At 34.4% G+C, this 18,376-nt stretch overlaps 2 protein-coding genes across 2 annotated transcripts in view; one reads left to right on the top strand and one right to left on the bottom strand.

The window, feature by feature from the left end:
- RB1 (RB transcriptional corepressor 1) overlaps window positions 1-18,376 on the bottom strand; it is a gene marked incomplete at both ends in the record, with an annotated part of 147,667 nt that overhangs the window by 33,573 nt on the left and 95,718 nt on the right. The gene's annotated exons all lie outside the window — the stretch shown is intronic.
- Window positions 17,021-18,055, top strand: LPAR6 (lysophosphatidic acid receptor 6; the record flags this gene model as incomplete). Its single annotated transcript, XM_084234561.1, has 1 exon — window positions 17,021-18,055. The coding sequence occupies one exon, from the start codon at window positions 17,021-17,023 to the stop codon at window positions 18,053-18,055; it is 1,035 nt and encodes a 344-aa protein (XP_084090687.1).

Here is an 18,376-nt window from a genome sequence, read left to right as displayed (position 1 = left end):
TTGGTAATGTAAATGTTTGCTACTGTATAAACAAATAAATACCAGCATACTAAGAGATAAAGATAACATAAGCAGGAAAAAAAATTAAATGTGCTTATCCTATTTTCCTATCTATATAACCAGGACAACAATCTAGCAATCTTCTTTTTGGTCAGGCTGAAACCATCTACATTTGTTTAACTAAAAACCACAACAAAAGATTGGGCTTTAAAAGGGGGCCTTTTGTAGAGTCAATCCTTCCGGTCTTTTGTTTCTAACCTTTCTGAGGCAGCGCTGGTAACATCTGGTATTGATAGGAAACCCTCAAATTTTTCAAGACTGAAATCAGATTGTTATAATTATCAAATTAGCAAATCAATAAAAGAAGTAGCCTTGGAATTTTGTTCTGGGAATGAGTTACTGATTAATTTTTCCATGTACCTTAATCAGTACCTGTTAAAGAGTCAGTCCCTTTGTATGATTTCTAATTGGGTTAAGAGAAAAACATCTACATAAATGCTTGTCAAATGTATTTCTGCTTATAAGAGTATTTGCAATAGTGTTCATAGAACTAGATCTTTAAAACTAGATCATAGATAGAACTGTTATCTTTAAAAAAAAAAAACTAAGCTAATGTACAGTCATTTTTGTCTTGAAGGTGAAAACTTTTAAAAAATACTAATCTGGGTATCTAAAGTTACTGAAAACCACTTTTACATTAAAAGGAAAAATGACATTTTTGTGCAGATCCTTTCCCCTTTTTTTGAATGGGTTGTTAATTTTTATTAAATTTATTCTAATATATTTTTGAAAAGAAATTTGCCATTTACCTAGTGCAACAAAACTAACATTTTCTACCTACTTTGTTCTTTCAACAAAACTAGTCAGTATCTTTTTCTTGAAAAACTATACATTTTATGTAATACTTTGAAGACCTATAGTACACTACAATGATTTTGAAGTACATTCAAATTTTTCCCATAAGTCTTATGAGTTCTTTCTTTTAGTGGAGTATTTTTTTTTTAAAAAAGATTTATTTATTTATACAAGCGCTGGGTACAGTCAGAAGCGTAGGAGGGTGAGAGAATTCACCAGAACCAGAGCAGGGAACAGAACAGGCAGAGTAAGGAAATACACTGCTGAGGGGAGCAGTGGGCGCAGCAGGAGAGGTCTGTTGAGCCATGTGGGACCCTCGCCTGGCAGCCAGAGATCTAACTGGCACTGCAGACGCTGCTGGCAGCTTCGCAGCCCAGCGCTCAACCGCTGCGCCACCAGGGGAGGCCCTTGGTGGAGTAATTTTTACTGGAATTCATTTTGGTATAAATAGTAAGTTGAAGTCCACTTTTTTCCCTGAAAATATTGCCCTGATGACCTACTAGCAATTATTGAATTACCTGTATTTTCTCCACTGATTCTGATGTGCTAACATTATCATATATTATGACCACCACGGGGTCTATTTTTACACTCAATTTCACTTTTAACTGAAGATTAGCAAATTAAATGAGATACCACTTTGACTTATTAATTTAGAAAAGATTTAAAATTCTGATGATAATCTGGTTTTGGAAAGGATGTAAGGAAACAGGCACTACTGGTAGGAAGACAAATGCGAGAGAAAGATAATTTTTCTTAGAAATTGCTTAAAAGTCATATAGAGAATAAAAATACAAGAAATAAAATTTCTCTGGAATCTATTAAGAATATTACTGGAATGGTATTAAATTTATAGATTTGTCCCAAGAAAACTGCATGTCACATGCCATATTTTCAAGTGTTCTTTTATGGCCCTCATTAAAGTTTTGAGTCTTTTGATCCAGATTCTGCACTTTAACTACTATATTTATTCTTAAGGTATTTTACACTATTTGCTGTTATTCTAAATTGAATCCTATTTCTCGCCACTATATTTCCCAGCTGATTAATGGTGATACAGATAATGTCTTATTTGATAAGATTGGTATCAATAAATCAAAAAGCTAAACAGGAAATCATTTAAAAATGATACATATATTCTTCAAAACATTTTGTTTGAATTTTAAAAATACAAAATATATGTTCAATGAAAATATATAAGGGCAAGTTCTGGGTGTTTTTTTCTCCATTTTTATTTTATTATCCCAAATAATACTTCACACAGTTTTTTAAAAATGTACTGAATGAATTAAATTTATACAAAACATTGAGGATGTAGAACCTTAATTAGAACCTTACTAAAAAGATGTTATTTAAATTGAAAAAAAATGAGTACATTAGTTCTGTAACAGGGTGGTCCCATAGATATGGTGGAATAAAAATTAAAAGGGGGGATTGTAACAGGGTGGTCCCCAGGAAAGGGGGAGGTTCCAGGTTCCCTACCCCACCCAAATGGGAGGGTGGAGCTGAGCAGGGAGAGAAGAAGTTGCAGAGGATACTGAGAAGGAAGGAAGCAGGTTGGAGAGCCAGGAGGAGACTTGGAGAAGGCACATGGAATGGAGAGACATGTGAAGAAACCGTGCTTGCCTTTTAGTCGTGGACTGGGTGACACAGATGTGGGTGAGACCTGTGGGAAGGTGACAATGGAAGCTTTTATCTTGATTTTGATTTTGCTCTTTTCCTTCGGGGCTTGTCTGGTTGTTTCTGACCCTTTTCTGTGGGTCCCCACTGGAAGATGCTTTAGACTTGTGGCAGGCTTTGGGGCCTTGCTCTGGGCTGATCCCATTTGGATGGACTTTTACCCACGAGGGGACGGGTAACTTTGGTTGCTTCACTTAAAAAGTAGATTCTTTGCCTTCCTGTATTGTTTCCTAGTTTTATTGAAGTTCCTTCCCATTAAAGTCTCATATGTTTTGTGTTGATGAGGCGGATGGCAGCACCCATTTAGAATAGGCAGTTTTGTGAGGTCTGGGGTGCCCCCTCTCCCTGCCCTGTAACAGATTCATCTACTTATTAGATATGAGAAAAACAGAATAGGAAATCAAAGCAATGAAGTAAAATTAAAAATTGAGTTTGTAAGTTTGCCTCTCATTTGAAAATTTGCGATACCAAAGGACACAAATTTAAGAAAGCAGAAAATAAAATGAACAGTGGTAATTTGGGAGAATTTTAAAAAGAAAAACTAAGTTTGTTCTAAGTTTTAGTTCACAAATTCCTATTAATCATATAGATATAAATATATTGAAAATATCATTCTATTTTAAAACATTAAGAATATTTACTAGCTGCTTAGACAATCATCTAACAGAAGGTCACCAAGACAATCACCTAACAGAAGGTTAACAGAAAGTTCACCAAGTTTTTCTTGGGAACAAAACTAGAAAGAGAGAACACAGTAATAATAAAAAACCCAGCATTATTACTAAGTCAGGGTATGTTTGTTTTAGCAAATCACTCATTTCCATCATCTGCTTGACTTAAAATTTTACTACAGAAGATGTCTTATTGATATAAATACTTTCTCACTAGGAAGGGATACTTACTAAGTTTAAGTACTTTCTCTGATATTTAAGTTCATTTTTTTCTTGTCCTTTGGCCTTTAGGGATTCTAAGCATATCCCTTATGGCTCTAGAGAGCAGGGGTAACTTAGGAAGTACAAAGAGCAGATCATGCTCTGAAGTCATGGAAATCATATTCATCTGAATTAATTTACTTCACCTTTAGGAACTTAAGAGTCTTTCAAGGCAATTGACATCTCATTCCTCTAAAAAAGCTTAGAATTTAATCAGGTAAAGGGAGAAAAAAGTAAGTACATTTATTTTAAAATGTTGCATGATAACATTATCATTAATTAAATTTTAAAATAACTATTATTAATTAAAAGTGCAGATTTGTACATGGTAAACACATTTAGTCTTTTCAGAGGTTCATTCTTAGATTTTGTCAATTAACAACTATCCATTTAAGCTGGTCTTACTCTACATCTTATCTTGACATTTTGCTATTTAATTCATAGCAGCTTATTATAGTATTTTTTTAAAGATTTATTTATTTATACAAGAACTGGGGTACCGGCCAGATGTGCAGGAGGGTGAGAAGATTCACCAGAGAGAGAGTGGGGAACAGAACAGGTAGACTGACTGAAGTACACTGCTGAGGGGAGCAGCAGGCAAGACAGGAGAGGTCTGCTGCGCCATATGGGTAGCCCCCTGGCTGGCCAGGATCAAATCCACACTGCAGAGGCTGCAGACACCCTCACAGCACTGTGTTCAAACACCTGCACCACCAGGGAGGCTCCTGTAGTATTTTCTATTTTTTTTTATTATTTTTTTTTAATAATTTTTTTTAATAGAGGCATGTTTTTATCTATTTATTTATGTTTGTTTGTTTGTTTGTTTGTTTATACATGCACTGGGTACAGTCAGAAGCGCGGGAGGGTGAGAGAATTCACCAGAGCCAGAGCGGGGAGCAGAGCAGGCAGAAGGACCGAAGTACACTGCTGAGGGGAGCAGCGGGCGGCAGGAGAGGGCTGCGCGCCATGTGGGACCCTCCTCCGGTGGCCGGGGAGCAGCCGGGGATCAAACTGGCGCCGCAGAGGCCGCGGGCAGCTTCGCAACCCAGCGCTCAACCGCTGCGCCACCGGGGAGGCCCTGTAGTATTTTTTAAATGTGAGAAATAAGACTTTTTTATTTACCTTGCCATTAAAAACATTTTTTTAATATTCAATATTCATGGCCCATGAAATATTGGCATTGTGCTCCCTGTATTTATTTTTGTTTCATTTGTAAACTGTGACTTTGTGTCAATGCAAGTCCATTGGTAAGAAGTCATCAGTGAAATTGTTGAGGAGCATGTAGCTGAAATGTTTGAAAACACCATGTAATCAGAATATGGACTACATGAATGAGGATAAGGTGTCATTCAAGAGAAATGTCATGCAGTAATAAGCATGAAGTAAACACAGAACCACCATTCACATTTCTCTACCCTACAAATTGTTTTGAGTCTGTGCATAGCTGTTCAGTCCTTGGCAAAACTGATTTATGGTAAGGTAGCAGAAAAAAAGGTTTTTTGCTTGTTCTATTTGGCCAAAACGTTCTCTTTTTCTCAACTTGGCCCCTTGGTTTGAACCCAAACCTATACCCTAGTTTAAGCTATGTCCTCTGGATAAGATATTCTCTGAGTATATATCGGAGTAAAAATTTTTCTGAAAGGCCATCTCCAATTACAAGCTGGTAACTGTGGTTCTGTTTCTACCTCTGAATGCTGTATATATTGTTATCACATTCCACCTGAGTTCATCCAGTTTTTCCTTCTTTGGCTTCACTTTCTCACAGGAGACACTCGGAGATTGTTAAAGAGTTGTTTATAGCTCTACTGAGTTCGGTGAGAAGAATATATCCTTCTATTTTAGAGACACCAAAGTTCACTTTGTTGTGCTAAAGGATAGGACATGCTTATGTGATGCTCTGCCTAAGGCAGGGTCTTAAAGACCTGCATGCATTTACCTCCTTCCCCACACTTTGTTGTGAAAGGACTCACTGTCCCTCATATTCATCATGTAGTCCAACATACCTTCCTGTGCCCATGGAAAGATGACTGTTTTCACTTGGTGGGCTCTTGAGGGGAAACTGTACTCTGAAACTTTGTAATCCTAGAAGGATATCTCAGAGTCCTGGAATATAGGCTGTATAGAGCGTCAGGCAAGGTGGGCATTGCTAAACAGATAGCTCCATTTCAGATAAATGCCAGGTGGGAGGAGGCTTCAACTCAAGACCCAGAAACATTGTTGTAGGGACAGTAGATAACAGAAAGGTAATAGAAATGTTTTAAGAACTTGAAGGGCAGTATTACTCTAAAGGGCATTTATTTCATCTGTAAAATGTTTATGAAAAAATCCACCTTAATCTGAAGTTTAAAAAGTTGGATACACTGGCAGTTATTAACTGGGACAGCAGTTACGGTAGACAGGCCCCTTCTGCTTCTAACTATGAGGATATCAGTTTCTTGGTGTCCTTATCACTTTTAAGCCATGGGCTTTCATTTCTCTCAGAAGGTTATATGTGGATAGAGTTTCAAGTTGTTTTTCTTGTATACCATAGCAATAATGTGTCTGTGATTTTCACTATGTGTAGAGTAAAGACATAAAGATATTTAGAAAAATAACTGGAGAGTAGAAAACAGAAAACTATTTCTTATGGCACTGATTGAACATCCTTTACAAAAATATGTACAATATATAACTCAAAGACATATTTTCAGCCACTTCTCTCAGTAATTCCAAAGCACTGAACTTGTTTTCCCAAAAACCAACCTTTTTAAAACATTAGTTTACAACACTGGATTTCAGGTAGTTTCTCATCTCAGGAACTACATTTAGCTCCACATCCACCACCAATATCCATTCACTATGCATCATCAAGCTATAGGTACTGTCTACCTATCTATTCCATCCCGCCTTCTTCCCCTCTGGTAAACACCACTCTATTGTCACTCAAAGGGTTTGTTATTGTTTGTTCAATTTCTTTGTTTTATACTTTATAGCCCCAAGTGAGTGAAATCATACAGTATTTGCTTTTTCCTTCTGACTTATTTCACTTATCATAATATCTTCAATGTCCAATCATATCCCAAATGTCAAGATTTCACTTTTTTAAATTATTTTTCAATTGAGGTAATGCAAATAACTGTTAGAAATAATAAATGAATACAATGATGTTGCAGGCTACAAGATCAATGCACAAAAATCTGTTGCATAGTTATATACAAACAGTTAACTTACAGGAAGAGAAATGATGAAAACATTCCATTTACAATTGCAGTAAAAAGAATTTACTTAGCAATAAATTTAACCAAGGAAGTGAGGGAGGAATACAGTGAAAACTTTTTGACACTACACAAAGAAGTTGAAGAAGACAAAGAATGGTAAGACATTCTATGTTTGTGGATCAGAAGAATCAATAGGCAAAATGATCAATTTACCCAAAGCAATATAGGGATTCACAGCATTCATTAATAAGATCTCATTGGCATTAATTACAGAGATAGAACAAAAAGCCCTAAAATTTGAATGGAACCACAAAAGACTCTGAATAGTCAAAATAATCTTAAGATAAAAAGAAAAAAAAAAAGGGAGGTATCATGATCTCTGACTTCAGAGCATATTACAAAGCTACACTAATAAAAACATTATGGTATTTGGACAGAAACAGGCACAAAGATCAATGGGATAGAATCAAAAGCCCAGAAAAAATTCACACATATATGGACAGCCAGTTTATGACAAAGGAGCCGAGAACATGCAATGGAGAAAGGAAAGCTTCTTTAATAAATGGTGCTGGGAAAACTTGACAGCCATATTGAACAGAATAAAACTGGTTCACTCTCTTACACACCATTTTAAAATCAACTTAAATGGACCGATGACTTGAATGTAATACCTGAAACCTTATGTTACATAAAAGAAAACATAGGTGATAAGCTCTTTGTCATGTGCCTTAGTAATGTCTTTATGGATTTGTCTCCAACAGCAAGAAAAACAAAAGACAATATGAACAAATGGACTACATGACGCTAATAATAATAAACCACTGATGAAACAGACAGAATGTCTATTATCAAAAAGTCAAGAAATGAATGTTGGTGAAAAAGGAACCCTTTTGTACTTTTGGTAGGAATGTAAAGAAAACAACACGGAGGTTTCTTAAAAAATTAAAAATGAAAACCATATGTTCCAGTAATATCATACCACTTCTGGATATTTACTAAAAGACATGAAAATACTAATTTGAAAGGATGTGCATCACAATTTTCAATGCAGCACTAGTCACAATAGTCAAGATACTAAACATCCCAACAAGCCCAATAATAGATGAATGGCTTAAGAAGATGTGCTATATATACACAATGGAATACTGCTCAGCCAAGGGAGAAAAAAAAAAAAGGATGAAATATTCTATTGCAAGAAGTAACCCCTTTAAAATGACCATTTTATGAACATAAATGCAAAAATCCTCAACAAAATTTCAGCAAATTGATTTCAACAGTACATTAAAAGAGTCATACATCATGACCACATGGAATTGATTCCAGGGATTAAAGGGTCTAAAAACTGAGCACTATAATTCATCACATCAACAGGAGGAAAGAAAAGAATTATATGATCATATCACTAGATGCACAAAAAGCTTTTAACAAAAGTCAACATCCATTTATGATAAAAAAAAAAAAAAACTCAAAAAATGGTCACAGAATATACCTCAACATAGAAAGGCCATTTAATGGAATCCCACAACTAATGCCTACTAAATGGCAAGAAACTGAAAACTTTTTCTTAGTATCAGGTACAAGGTAAGGATGGTCACTTTCACTACTTTTAAACATTATATTGGAAGTTCTATTGAGATGTCAGAAAAGTCATGATGCATTTTTTCTGTTTTTCAAAGGTCAATTATTTAAATAAAGAACAAATATTAATCAATGATATACTGCTCATTTTGTTCAATAATCTTTTACCATCTTTCAGTGAACTTCATAATTCTTTCTTCATAGAAGGACCGTCTTTATCGGCCAAAGACTGAATAAGGTGCCTCATCTGAGTTTTGAAGAGAGTGAAACAAGTCAAAGTCTGACAGCACAACATCAGGCGAGTATGGTGGATTCTTTTTCTTGCTTAACTGCTTCGGCCAGAACTTCCAACAATAACGGTGACGAGAAGGGGCACCCTTGATTTTATTCCCAATCTTGGAGGAAAAGTCTTGAATTTTTTCCCCATTGAATATGATGTTAGCTATGGTTTGTCATAAATATATGTTCCTTCTATACTCATTTTACTGAGAATAAAAACAGCCTTTTTGTCCTTATATTTCATAACATCGTATTAAAATTTATAACTAGCAAATATAAATTTGGGGATAAACATGTTTAACTTTTAATATGTTTACATTCTATTATTAATAACAAAATTCAGGTGTATCAAAGAGTAGTTTTTTAGTAACAAGCATCTATCTTTCCAGGAGCAACATGAGAGAGCAATCCTTCCCTATTTCTACCTCTCAACTATCAGTAAAAGAAATAACAAATACTTATTGAAATAAACTAATTAAATTTCTGATGACAAAATGCTACCAGAAAATGTTAAATTTACTATTCACAGAAACCCTTGTTTTATTTGAAAGCAGAAATATTTTCTTCCTCTAGATAAAACTTTGTACAGTACTCTGTACAAATGTAAATAACTTTTTTCATTTTTTAAATGTAACATGGTTGTAATATTATTGTAATCTACAGAAGAATAGATACTTCCGGGCCTCCCCAGTGGTGCAGCAGGTTGAGTGCAGCACTGTGAAGCTGTCTGCAGCCTCTGCAGCGTGGGTTTGATTCCCAGCCGGCCAGGGAGATACCCAAATGGCGTGGCAGACCTCTCCTGTCTCGCCCACTGCTCCCCTCAGCAATGTATTTCAGTCAGTCTGCCTGTTCTGCTCCCTGCTCTGTCTCTTGTGAATTCTCTCACCCTCCCGCACCTCTGGCCTGTATCCTAATTCTTGTATAAATAAATAAATCTTAAAAAAAAAAAAAAGAATAGACACTTCCAAGGGATTAAGTTAAATTCCCATCATAATTTTAAAATTTAGTTTTATTTTAAAAAGTCTATCTTTAATATTGATAACATATATAAAAACAAAGTTTTTCTTTGCTAAACAGGCACCAAAGTCATTAACTAAGATTTCTGGTTTCCATTATTAAGAAAAAAATGTTGGAAGCTATCTGTTAGAGTGGGAAAACTTGAGTAGAAGTCAAGAAACTAGGATTCTAGTTCCAGCTCCATGAATTTATTGAGTTGTATTCTTTTATTTGACAAATATTTACAAGGGATTGAAGCAGGTACTTAACAGTGAGGGCTTGGCTTTCTATTTCTAGCTTCATTACTTTCCATCATTTAATTACTTTTCAATACGAGGCAAGTCACTACTTCTCTGAATTTCAGTTTCTTGATCTGTAAAATGGAAACATAATATATGCTCTTCCTTTAATTCAAAATTAGTGTGAAGATTAACTTAGAAATATAAGGTCTGACCAAGGTTACAAAAATCAGATTCAGTTTTCTCCTTTCAAAGATATATAACAGAGAAGTTAAATTATCTGCTCAAGATTACGTTAACTTTTTAAAATTTATTTATTTATGCATCTAAGAACAAGGGTGTAGGCCACAGGTGCGTGGGGCGGGGGAGATGTGTGTGAGAGGATTCACCAGAGACAGAATGCGGAGCAGAACAGGCACTGACTGAAATACATTGCTGAGGGGAGCAGTGGGCAAGACAAGAGAATGTGGGTAGTTCCCTGGATGGCCAGGGATGAACTCCTGCTGCAGACGCTGCAGATAGCTTCACAGTGCTATGCTTAACCCTTTATGCCACCAGGGAGGCCCAGGTTATGTTAATTTTTAATGGCATATTGAGGTAATAATCCAGATCACTAAACACCTAATGGAATTTGTTTTTTGCTATGCCTTATTTCTTAAAAATTAGGTGAAATGTTTTTGAAAACTACTACTTGCCAAGCCTTCCTCAAATGAAAATTAAAACCAAGTCTAGTCCTTATGTCTCAAAACATACACTTGTATGTAATGAATTAACTTCTCCCCTAGGGATTTAGAGTTTATTTACTTAAGTAGCATCCTTAACAGAATTAAGAAAATAGTCACCCAAACAGTTTCTGAGTTTTGGTTTAAAAAAGTAATGTTAGCATACAAGACAGCATTTTAAGGCATGGCTCTACCCTTTTCAAAACTTGAAATCTGAAACTTTTATTCAACTTTAACGGTGGCCTGGAGCAAGGAAAATTCTTTAATAAATGGTGCTAGGAAAACCTGAGAGTTACATGGAAAAGAATGAAACCAGTCCACCATCTCACACTACAAAAATTAATTCAAAATGGATTAAAGACTTGCATGAAACTATAAAATACATAGAAGAAAACAAGCAATATGCTCTTTGACATCGACCTTCAAGGTGCCTTTTGGGATTTAACTCCAAAGGAAACAAAAAAAAAAAAATTAAAAAATGGGAGTATAGCAAACTAAAAAGCTTCTGTATAACAAAAGAAACTATGTGCAAAATGAAAAAACATACACCACCATGTTCACTGAAGCATTATATACAACAGCCAAGATCAGGATACAACCTATTAACAAATGATAAATAAATTGTGTTATATATACACACGATGGAAGGAATCCTACTCATCTATTAAAAAAGATGAAATCCTGCCATTTGTAACAATCTGAACAGATGTAGAAGGTCTAGCACTTAGTGAAATGTTAGAGAAAGACAAACATCATATGATTTCATTCATATGTGGTATACAGAGAAATGAAACAAACAAGTAAAATTAATAAAAAGAAACTTTCAAAATTTAACATCAAATTACTGGTTATTAGAAAGGAAGAGGGAACAGGGTGGAGGACTAATTAATTAAAAGAGGTCAACTGTATAGTGCAGGATAGAACTGGAAAGTAGTGGTGAATTTAATGTAGTGTAGACATGCTGATTTATAATGATGTACACCTGTAACATAAAAATTAAAAATAAAAAAAGGGCCATCCTAAGATATCTCCCCTGGAGGCCCTTTAACTGACTTGGTTGACTCTCATCTACACTCTGTACAAATTTCAATTATTATTCTCTACTGCAATTATTTCTTTGGCTTTTAATCTTAATTAAATTTTATGTCTCCAAAGAAGCACAACTTAAGTAGTATGAAAGGAATACAGAAAAGGAATGAGGAAACTGGGAGATGGCCACACAAAAATATTACATTATTAAAATCTTTTAAGTAAAGATTTTAGGTAAAGACAAGAAAAGGGAAGGAGGGATAACTCACATGCTGGGAGTGATAAATATGCCTACTCAAGGTCTTATATAAGAACAGCCCTGCTTCACTTAATTTCCTTTAACCCTTTTGCTTGAACTTGCTTCAACACATCATTCCCATCCACTTTCACTTTGCTATAAATCAACATTCATCACCCTTCCCTTTAAAATCTTTCTTCTTCTACTCTCACTTAACCCTACAAACTGGTTCAACTCTTGGAACTGGGTAGATGACTTATGCTCCAATAAAGAGTAACAACAAATATTAAATGTTGGCAATTATGAAATAAAGGTATATCAATTTCAATGATATCAATATACCTATATTTTTTGAAATTTAATAAATCTTCCTGTTATCCTAAAAGATCTTTTCATATAAGATATGTATATCAAGATAAAGATCTTTTCATATAAGATATGTATATCAAGATAAACTACAAATACTTATTTTTCAAGTTGAAAGTTTTGTTTGGGGGAAAAATATAATAGGTTTCAGAAAAATCTAAAATGAAAAACAGCTTTTCTTATACATGTAAATTTTAAATGAAAAAGAATCCTGAAGAGTTACCTCAATGACAAACATTTGCAGCACTCAAAATGACTAAAATAAATTTAGAACATTTTTCTGACATTTAAAATTTTTACTATTTCACACTTTCTTTTGCAGTATAACAAACTTCAGTTTGTTTTACATACTTTTGTAGACATTTACATACTTTCATATACATTGTTGCATATCTCATATTTTCAACCTTATTTTTGTATAATTCCAATTACAGCCATCAAATTTTCTTTTTTTTCTTTTTTTTTTCCATCAAATCTTTTAAATGAGGAACACTATAAAGTTTTAATCAGTTCCTCTTTGATCACCTTTATAGTAAAAGAATATGGCATCTTATTTGGGTTTTGGAAAGTTCTTTTAAAAAAATGCTGTGAAATAAAAGAAACACCTTTCAATGTTTAATTTTTATAGTATAGCCAAATATTAACAAAATTCTTATGAAGACTTGGCTCTAGCAAAGAATATTTCTTGTACAATCTGCTTTCAAAATTAGAAATCCTTAAATATGAAGAATGACAAGGAACTCCTTGTTTTGTCATACATAAGAATAAAAAAAAAATTCTAGCAGCTTAAATATTCAAAGTACTCAAAGAATCAGAATCAGATATAGAGCAAGAAAGGACTTTTGAGCAGTCCAACACCCTCATTTTATATCCATGAGTCAGGATCTTAGAAAGGGCAGGTGATTTGCCCATCAACATGTTCACAGCTCCCAGATAAAAAATTCATAGATTTACATTTTATTGCCTACCTACATGATTCTTTACCTTCATGTATATGAATTTGTGCTAGCAACTAAAAGTCTAGATTACTTCAGTTTATCAAATACAATAGCATCTATTAAATATATTCAATCTCCTGGATTCATTTAATTTCTCTTATATGTAGTAACTCCATCCTTTTCAAATCTTCCTAACAAATTTTTAAGGTATCTGATTTCACTTTGGTTCTTTAATTTTTAGAAGTTAAATATCTTGAAACATCCAGCATTTAGTGCTCATTTTCCCTGAAACAGACAGTTGTTTTGCTACTGTTCTTTCTCAGTAGAAACAACTTTCAACAAAATTCAAGTTTACTGATCTTGCAACAGGGTGGTCCCCAGGAAAGGGGGAGGTTCCCTGCCCCACCCAAGGGAGGGTGGAGCTGAGCAGGAAGAAGAGAAGCTGCAGAAGAGACTGAGGAAGGAAGGAAGCAGGATGGAGCCAGGAGACCTGGAGGAGGCGCATGGAGCCTAGAGACACGTAAAGAAACTGTGCTTGTCTTTTGGTCGTGGACTGGGTGACACAGATGTGGGTGAGACCCGTGGGGAGGTGACAATGGCAGTTTTTATCTTGATGTTGATTTTGCTCTTTTCCTTCCGGGCTTGTCTGGTTATTTCTGACCCTTTGCTGTGGGTCCCCCCTGGAAGATGTTTTAGACTTGTGGCAGGCTTTGGGGCCTTGCTCTGGGCCGACCCCATATGGATGGAGTTTTACCCACGAGGGGATGGGTAACTTTGGGTGCTTCATTTAGAAACTAGACTCTTTGCCTTACCTGTATTGTTTCCTAGTTTTTATTAAAGTTCCTTCCCATTAAAGTGTCATATGTTTTGTGTGGATGCGGCGGATGGCAGAACCCATTTAGAATAGGCAGGTTTGCGGGGTTTGGGCTGCCCCTCTCCCTGTCCTATAACAGATTGCCCCTCTCCCTGTCCTATAACAATCTGATTGGCTCATAAGCAAATATGTGAGTATCTACTAAGAGGCAATCATTGGGAAAGAACCAGAAATATAAGCATACACTAAGATGGTGATAATAACAAAGTTTAGTTCAACAAATAGTGACCTATCCATTTGTAAACACCATTAATTCAAACAAGAAAAAACTACAAATCAACAATTAAGTGAATACAAATCAAGTGAATAAATATATCAATATACGGAAAAATACTCCAAATTAGAATTAATTTGGGGGGGAAATGTCATTGAAAGTGAAAGTAGAAGTTGGTGAGGTCAGGATATAAAACTGCTTCTATTTCATTATTTAATGATGATTAAACTGGAGATTATCCATTTAAAAGTAGATTACTAAGAAACTATAACAAAAATTTTCTCTATTACTACTCAGTTTTCCCTTACTCATTTTTCATTCTACTCACTTGTCTTCTAATATGAACACAAAGACAGTACCTTTTTTCTATACAAATCTAATACAAAGAAATTCAGTCCTGTGAAATTTTACGCTAATTATAGTACTTGTTTTTTTGTATCAGTTGATTATAAATTTCCTAGTCTAAGCAATAAAAATAGATATTTCAGAAGAGATTCATTGAGAAACAAAGGTTTCTGAACACTAATGAGTAACTCAAGTTAAAAAGGTGTAAAATCAGTATAAAACATGTTATTACTTTAAATTAGATAAGTAATTTATGAAAGATAAATAATTACTCTTAAAATCCCCAAATTTACTTAGCTGATAATGAAGAGTTTTAGTCCAAATTAAACCAAATTAGAAAATAATAACAATAAAACACAACTGGATCTAGCCTTTTCTGAAAACAGTAAAGTAAGAAAAATGTGTGTCCAGATGTTGTATCTTCAATCCTTGAGAAAATAATATCTACATTCAATTATCCCCTCCAACACATACTTTCTTCTTTCAATTTGGGCTTTTAAAAATGAGTATTATATATACATAAAAAATATAAATGAAGACAAAAATCAACTACATTCTATTATAAAGTTAATGTCATGGTAGGAGGTAGTATGAGATGGGCTGGGGGAATAAAAATAAAATTATAACTTAAAATTCAGTCAAGTTTTATAACTGCTATTCTCAAAACTTATTTCAATCAACCTAGGTATAAAAATTTCATTTAAAAAGCCTATTTTTGTTCTGTGTATACCATAACAAGCAAAAAATATTCTTGAATCCTTTCTTTGATGAAGGTGGTAATTTAAAATCAGAAGTGCTCCAAAATATTAATTCAATTTTATAGGAAACAGGGAAAAATGTTAGAAAATTGTTTTGTGCCACCCACAGTCATACCGATTAAATTAAATTAAACCTTGAGTTACAATTATGAGTTTTAGCACTCTGGTCTTTTGCCTAATCAAAAAATTAAAATTCACTCTTCAGTCATCAAATGGCTTCTGAAAATGCTACCATTTAGATATAACTACCAATTTCATTTTATAAATACACTCAAATTTTTTTCTTAGAAAAAGTCATATCCCCTCCAAATTGTTTTTTAGACGTTGTACCAAAAAATTAATAAAATAAATCCATTCCTTTGTGTTCTCTTGGTTCCTTATCCAGTAGTTTTGGTCACCTAAACCTATATAAATAATTTTCATTTTACCAAAATTTCTATTCTGATGCAAAACAGAACCAGAATAAACTGAGATAAATTTCTTTTAGATGTCATTTGCTACCATTGATTATTCAGTAATTATTTATTTTTATAATCTTTTATTTCCTGTGAGTCCATTTTTTAATGAAGTCTCTTTAATAAACACTGGAAGTACAGGGGCCTACTTTCTTGGCACCTTTCATCCCTAAAATCCCCACTATTAACCCTAAATCCTAATAAAAGCAACTTGAATAAGGTTTTAAAAAATAAAGTGCTATCCCGACACATAGGCAATCAAATAGAAACAGGCTTATTACTCATTTTTCCCCTCTCTTAAGTATTATTATCAAAAAGAAGAAGAAAAAAAAGAAGGGAGAAGAGGAAAGGAAAAGGGACGGAAGAGAAGGTGGGGGGGGGGAGGGGAGGGGAGAAGATAAAAGAAAGAAAACTCTCGGTGAGGTGGCCAAAATCCCAGAAAGCATTTCCACATAAAAAGAGTTAATGGGCAGAGGGCATTGCTAAAGTCAGTGACTATTTGCAAACCTCCTAGGTATATTCGCCAAAGACACATTATCAGATTAAAGCAACTGCAAACAAACCAGGCTGAAACCTTTCTTTGTCCAAGCCCAACCTCTTCTTCCTGTGATGTCATACTACAAATCCAGCAAGCCTTTCTGAAAAACCCATCTCACTATACAGCTAGCTACGGAGGAAAAAAGCCTTGATTCAGCAAGAGCTAACATGCTTAGGAATTTATTTCTGAACCTTTAAGACTCCTACTTACCACCTTCTGGGATCCACCACAAGAATACCAAAAAGGAAAGCTGCATTTAAAAGAGGTAAGAAGAAATGCAAACAAATTGGGAATGTTTAAATCTCTGAAACTCTGCGATGAAAAGCAAAAGAAGATTGCTAAACTTTAATTTAAATATTCTGGAATATAAAGAAAATTTAATTTTGGAGTATTAATTTTGACTACTGAAATACTAGTATACCTGACAAATAGTTTTATAATCATTTCAGAACTAAGCTTTTCTTTAAATTTAAAATTCAATGGATTGGCTTCATTAACTACATTTTTAAGAGACCGCTCTTCAGTTAACTAAGTCCTGGATACATGGATTTTGTGGAGACAAGAAAATGATAGTATTTTCCTTTTGAAGGACCAAGTGGAAACTTCAGCAACAAATTTCATGTTTCTTTTGGAGATTCTGGAGAATAAGGAGCTATTTTACAAAAGCACGCAAAGAGCCAAAGAATCTGCAATTACATTGGAAGTTACAGTTTTCACAATCTGAGAATACCAAAGGAGACTGCAGCTGACCAAAGGACTTCAACACAGTAAACTGGCTGTCTTTATAATGGTAAGCAATAACAGCTCCCACTGCTTTGACGACTCCTTTAAGTACACTTTGTATGGGTGCACATTTAGCATGGTGTTTGTGCTTGGATTAATATCCAACTGTGTTGCTATATATATTTTCACATGTACCCTCAAAGTGAGAAATGAAACTACAACGTACATGATTAATTTGGCAATGTCAGACTTGCTTTTCGTTTTTACTTTGCCCTTCAGGATTTTTTACTTTGCAACACGACACTGGCCATTTGGAGACGAACTTTGTAAAATTTCAGTAATGCTGTTTTATACTAACATGTATGGAAGCATTCTGTTCTTAACCTGTATTAGTGTGGACAGATTTCTGGCAATCGTCTACCCATTTAAGTCAAAGACTCTAAGAACCAAACGCAATGCAAAAATTGTTTGCATTGCAGTGTGGTTTACTGTGGTCGGAGGAAGTGCACCAGCAGTTTTTTTCCAATCTACCCACCCTCAGGATGCTAACAAAACCTTAAATACCTGCTTTGAAAATTTCCCCGAACACACTTGGAAAACTTATCTCTCACGGATTGTAATTTTCATAGAAATAGTGGGATTTTTTATTCCTTTAATTTTAAACGTAACTTGTTCTACTATGGTGCTAAGAACTTTAAGTAAGCCTGTTACATTGAGTAGAAGCAAAATAAACAAAACTAAAATTTTAAGAATGATTTTTGTACATTTGGTCATATTCTGTTTCTGTTTCGTGCCTTACAATATCAACCTTATTTTATATTCTCTTATGAGAACACAGACATTTGTTAACTGCTCAGCGGCCAAAGCAGTACGGACCATGTATCCAATCACTCTCTGCATCGCTGTTTTAAACTGTTGCTTTGACCCAATAGTTTACTATTTCACCTCTGAAACGATTCAGAATTCAATAAAAATGAAAAACTGGTCTACTAGGAGAAGTGACTCCAGATTCTCTGAAGTTCAAGGCACAGAGAGCTTTATTCAACACAGCTTACAGACCTTAAAAAATAAGATATTTGACAACGAATCTACAATATAAGCTGACTAAACAAAACCATTGGGACAGAACCTCCAAGTTCCTTCAACTGTGAAATTGTTTTTTCTTGGACAACTATTTCTACACCTTTGAAAGAAAATAAACAAGTGGACATTTTAAAATTTTAGTGTAAAAAAATTGTATTCAATGTATTAAGCATTAAAATGTATTCTATTCTTGTATGCATTTCGTCCTATTTTTACGAGCCATTTTGATTTGTACCTTTCTCTTATTAAAAACCCTTTAAAAAGTTGTTCAAATCTAAAAATGACTATGATTTAAATCATGTGGTGACCATCTGGACTGTCTGAATTTTTCAATAAT

This window comes from Talpa europaea (assembly GCF_964194135.1).
Source record: "Talpa europaea genome assembly, chromosome: 6".
Lineage (NCBI taxonomy): Eukaryota > Metazoa > Chordata > Mammalia > Eulipotyphla > Talpidae > Talpa > Talpa europaea.
This window is presented reverse-complemented; position numbering and strand designations above follow the sequence as displayed.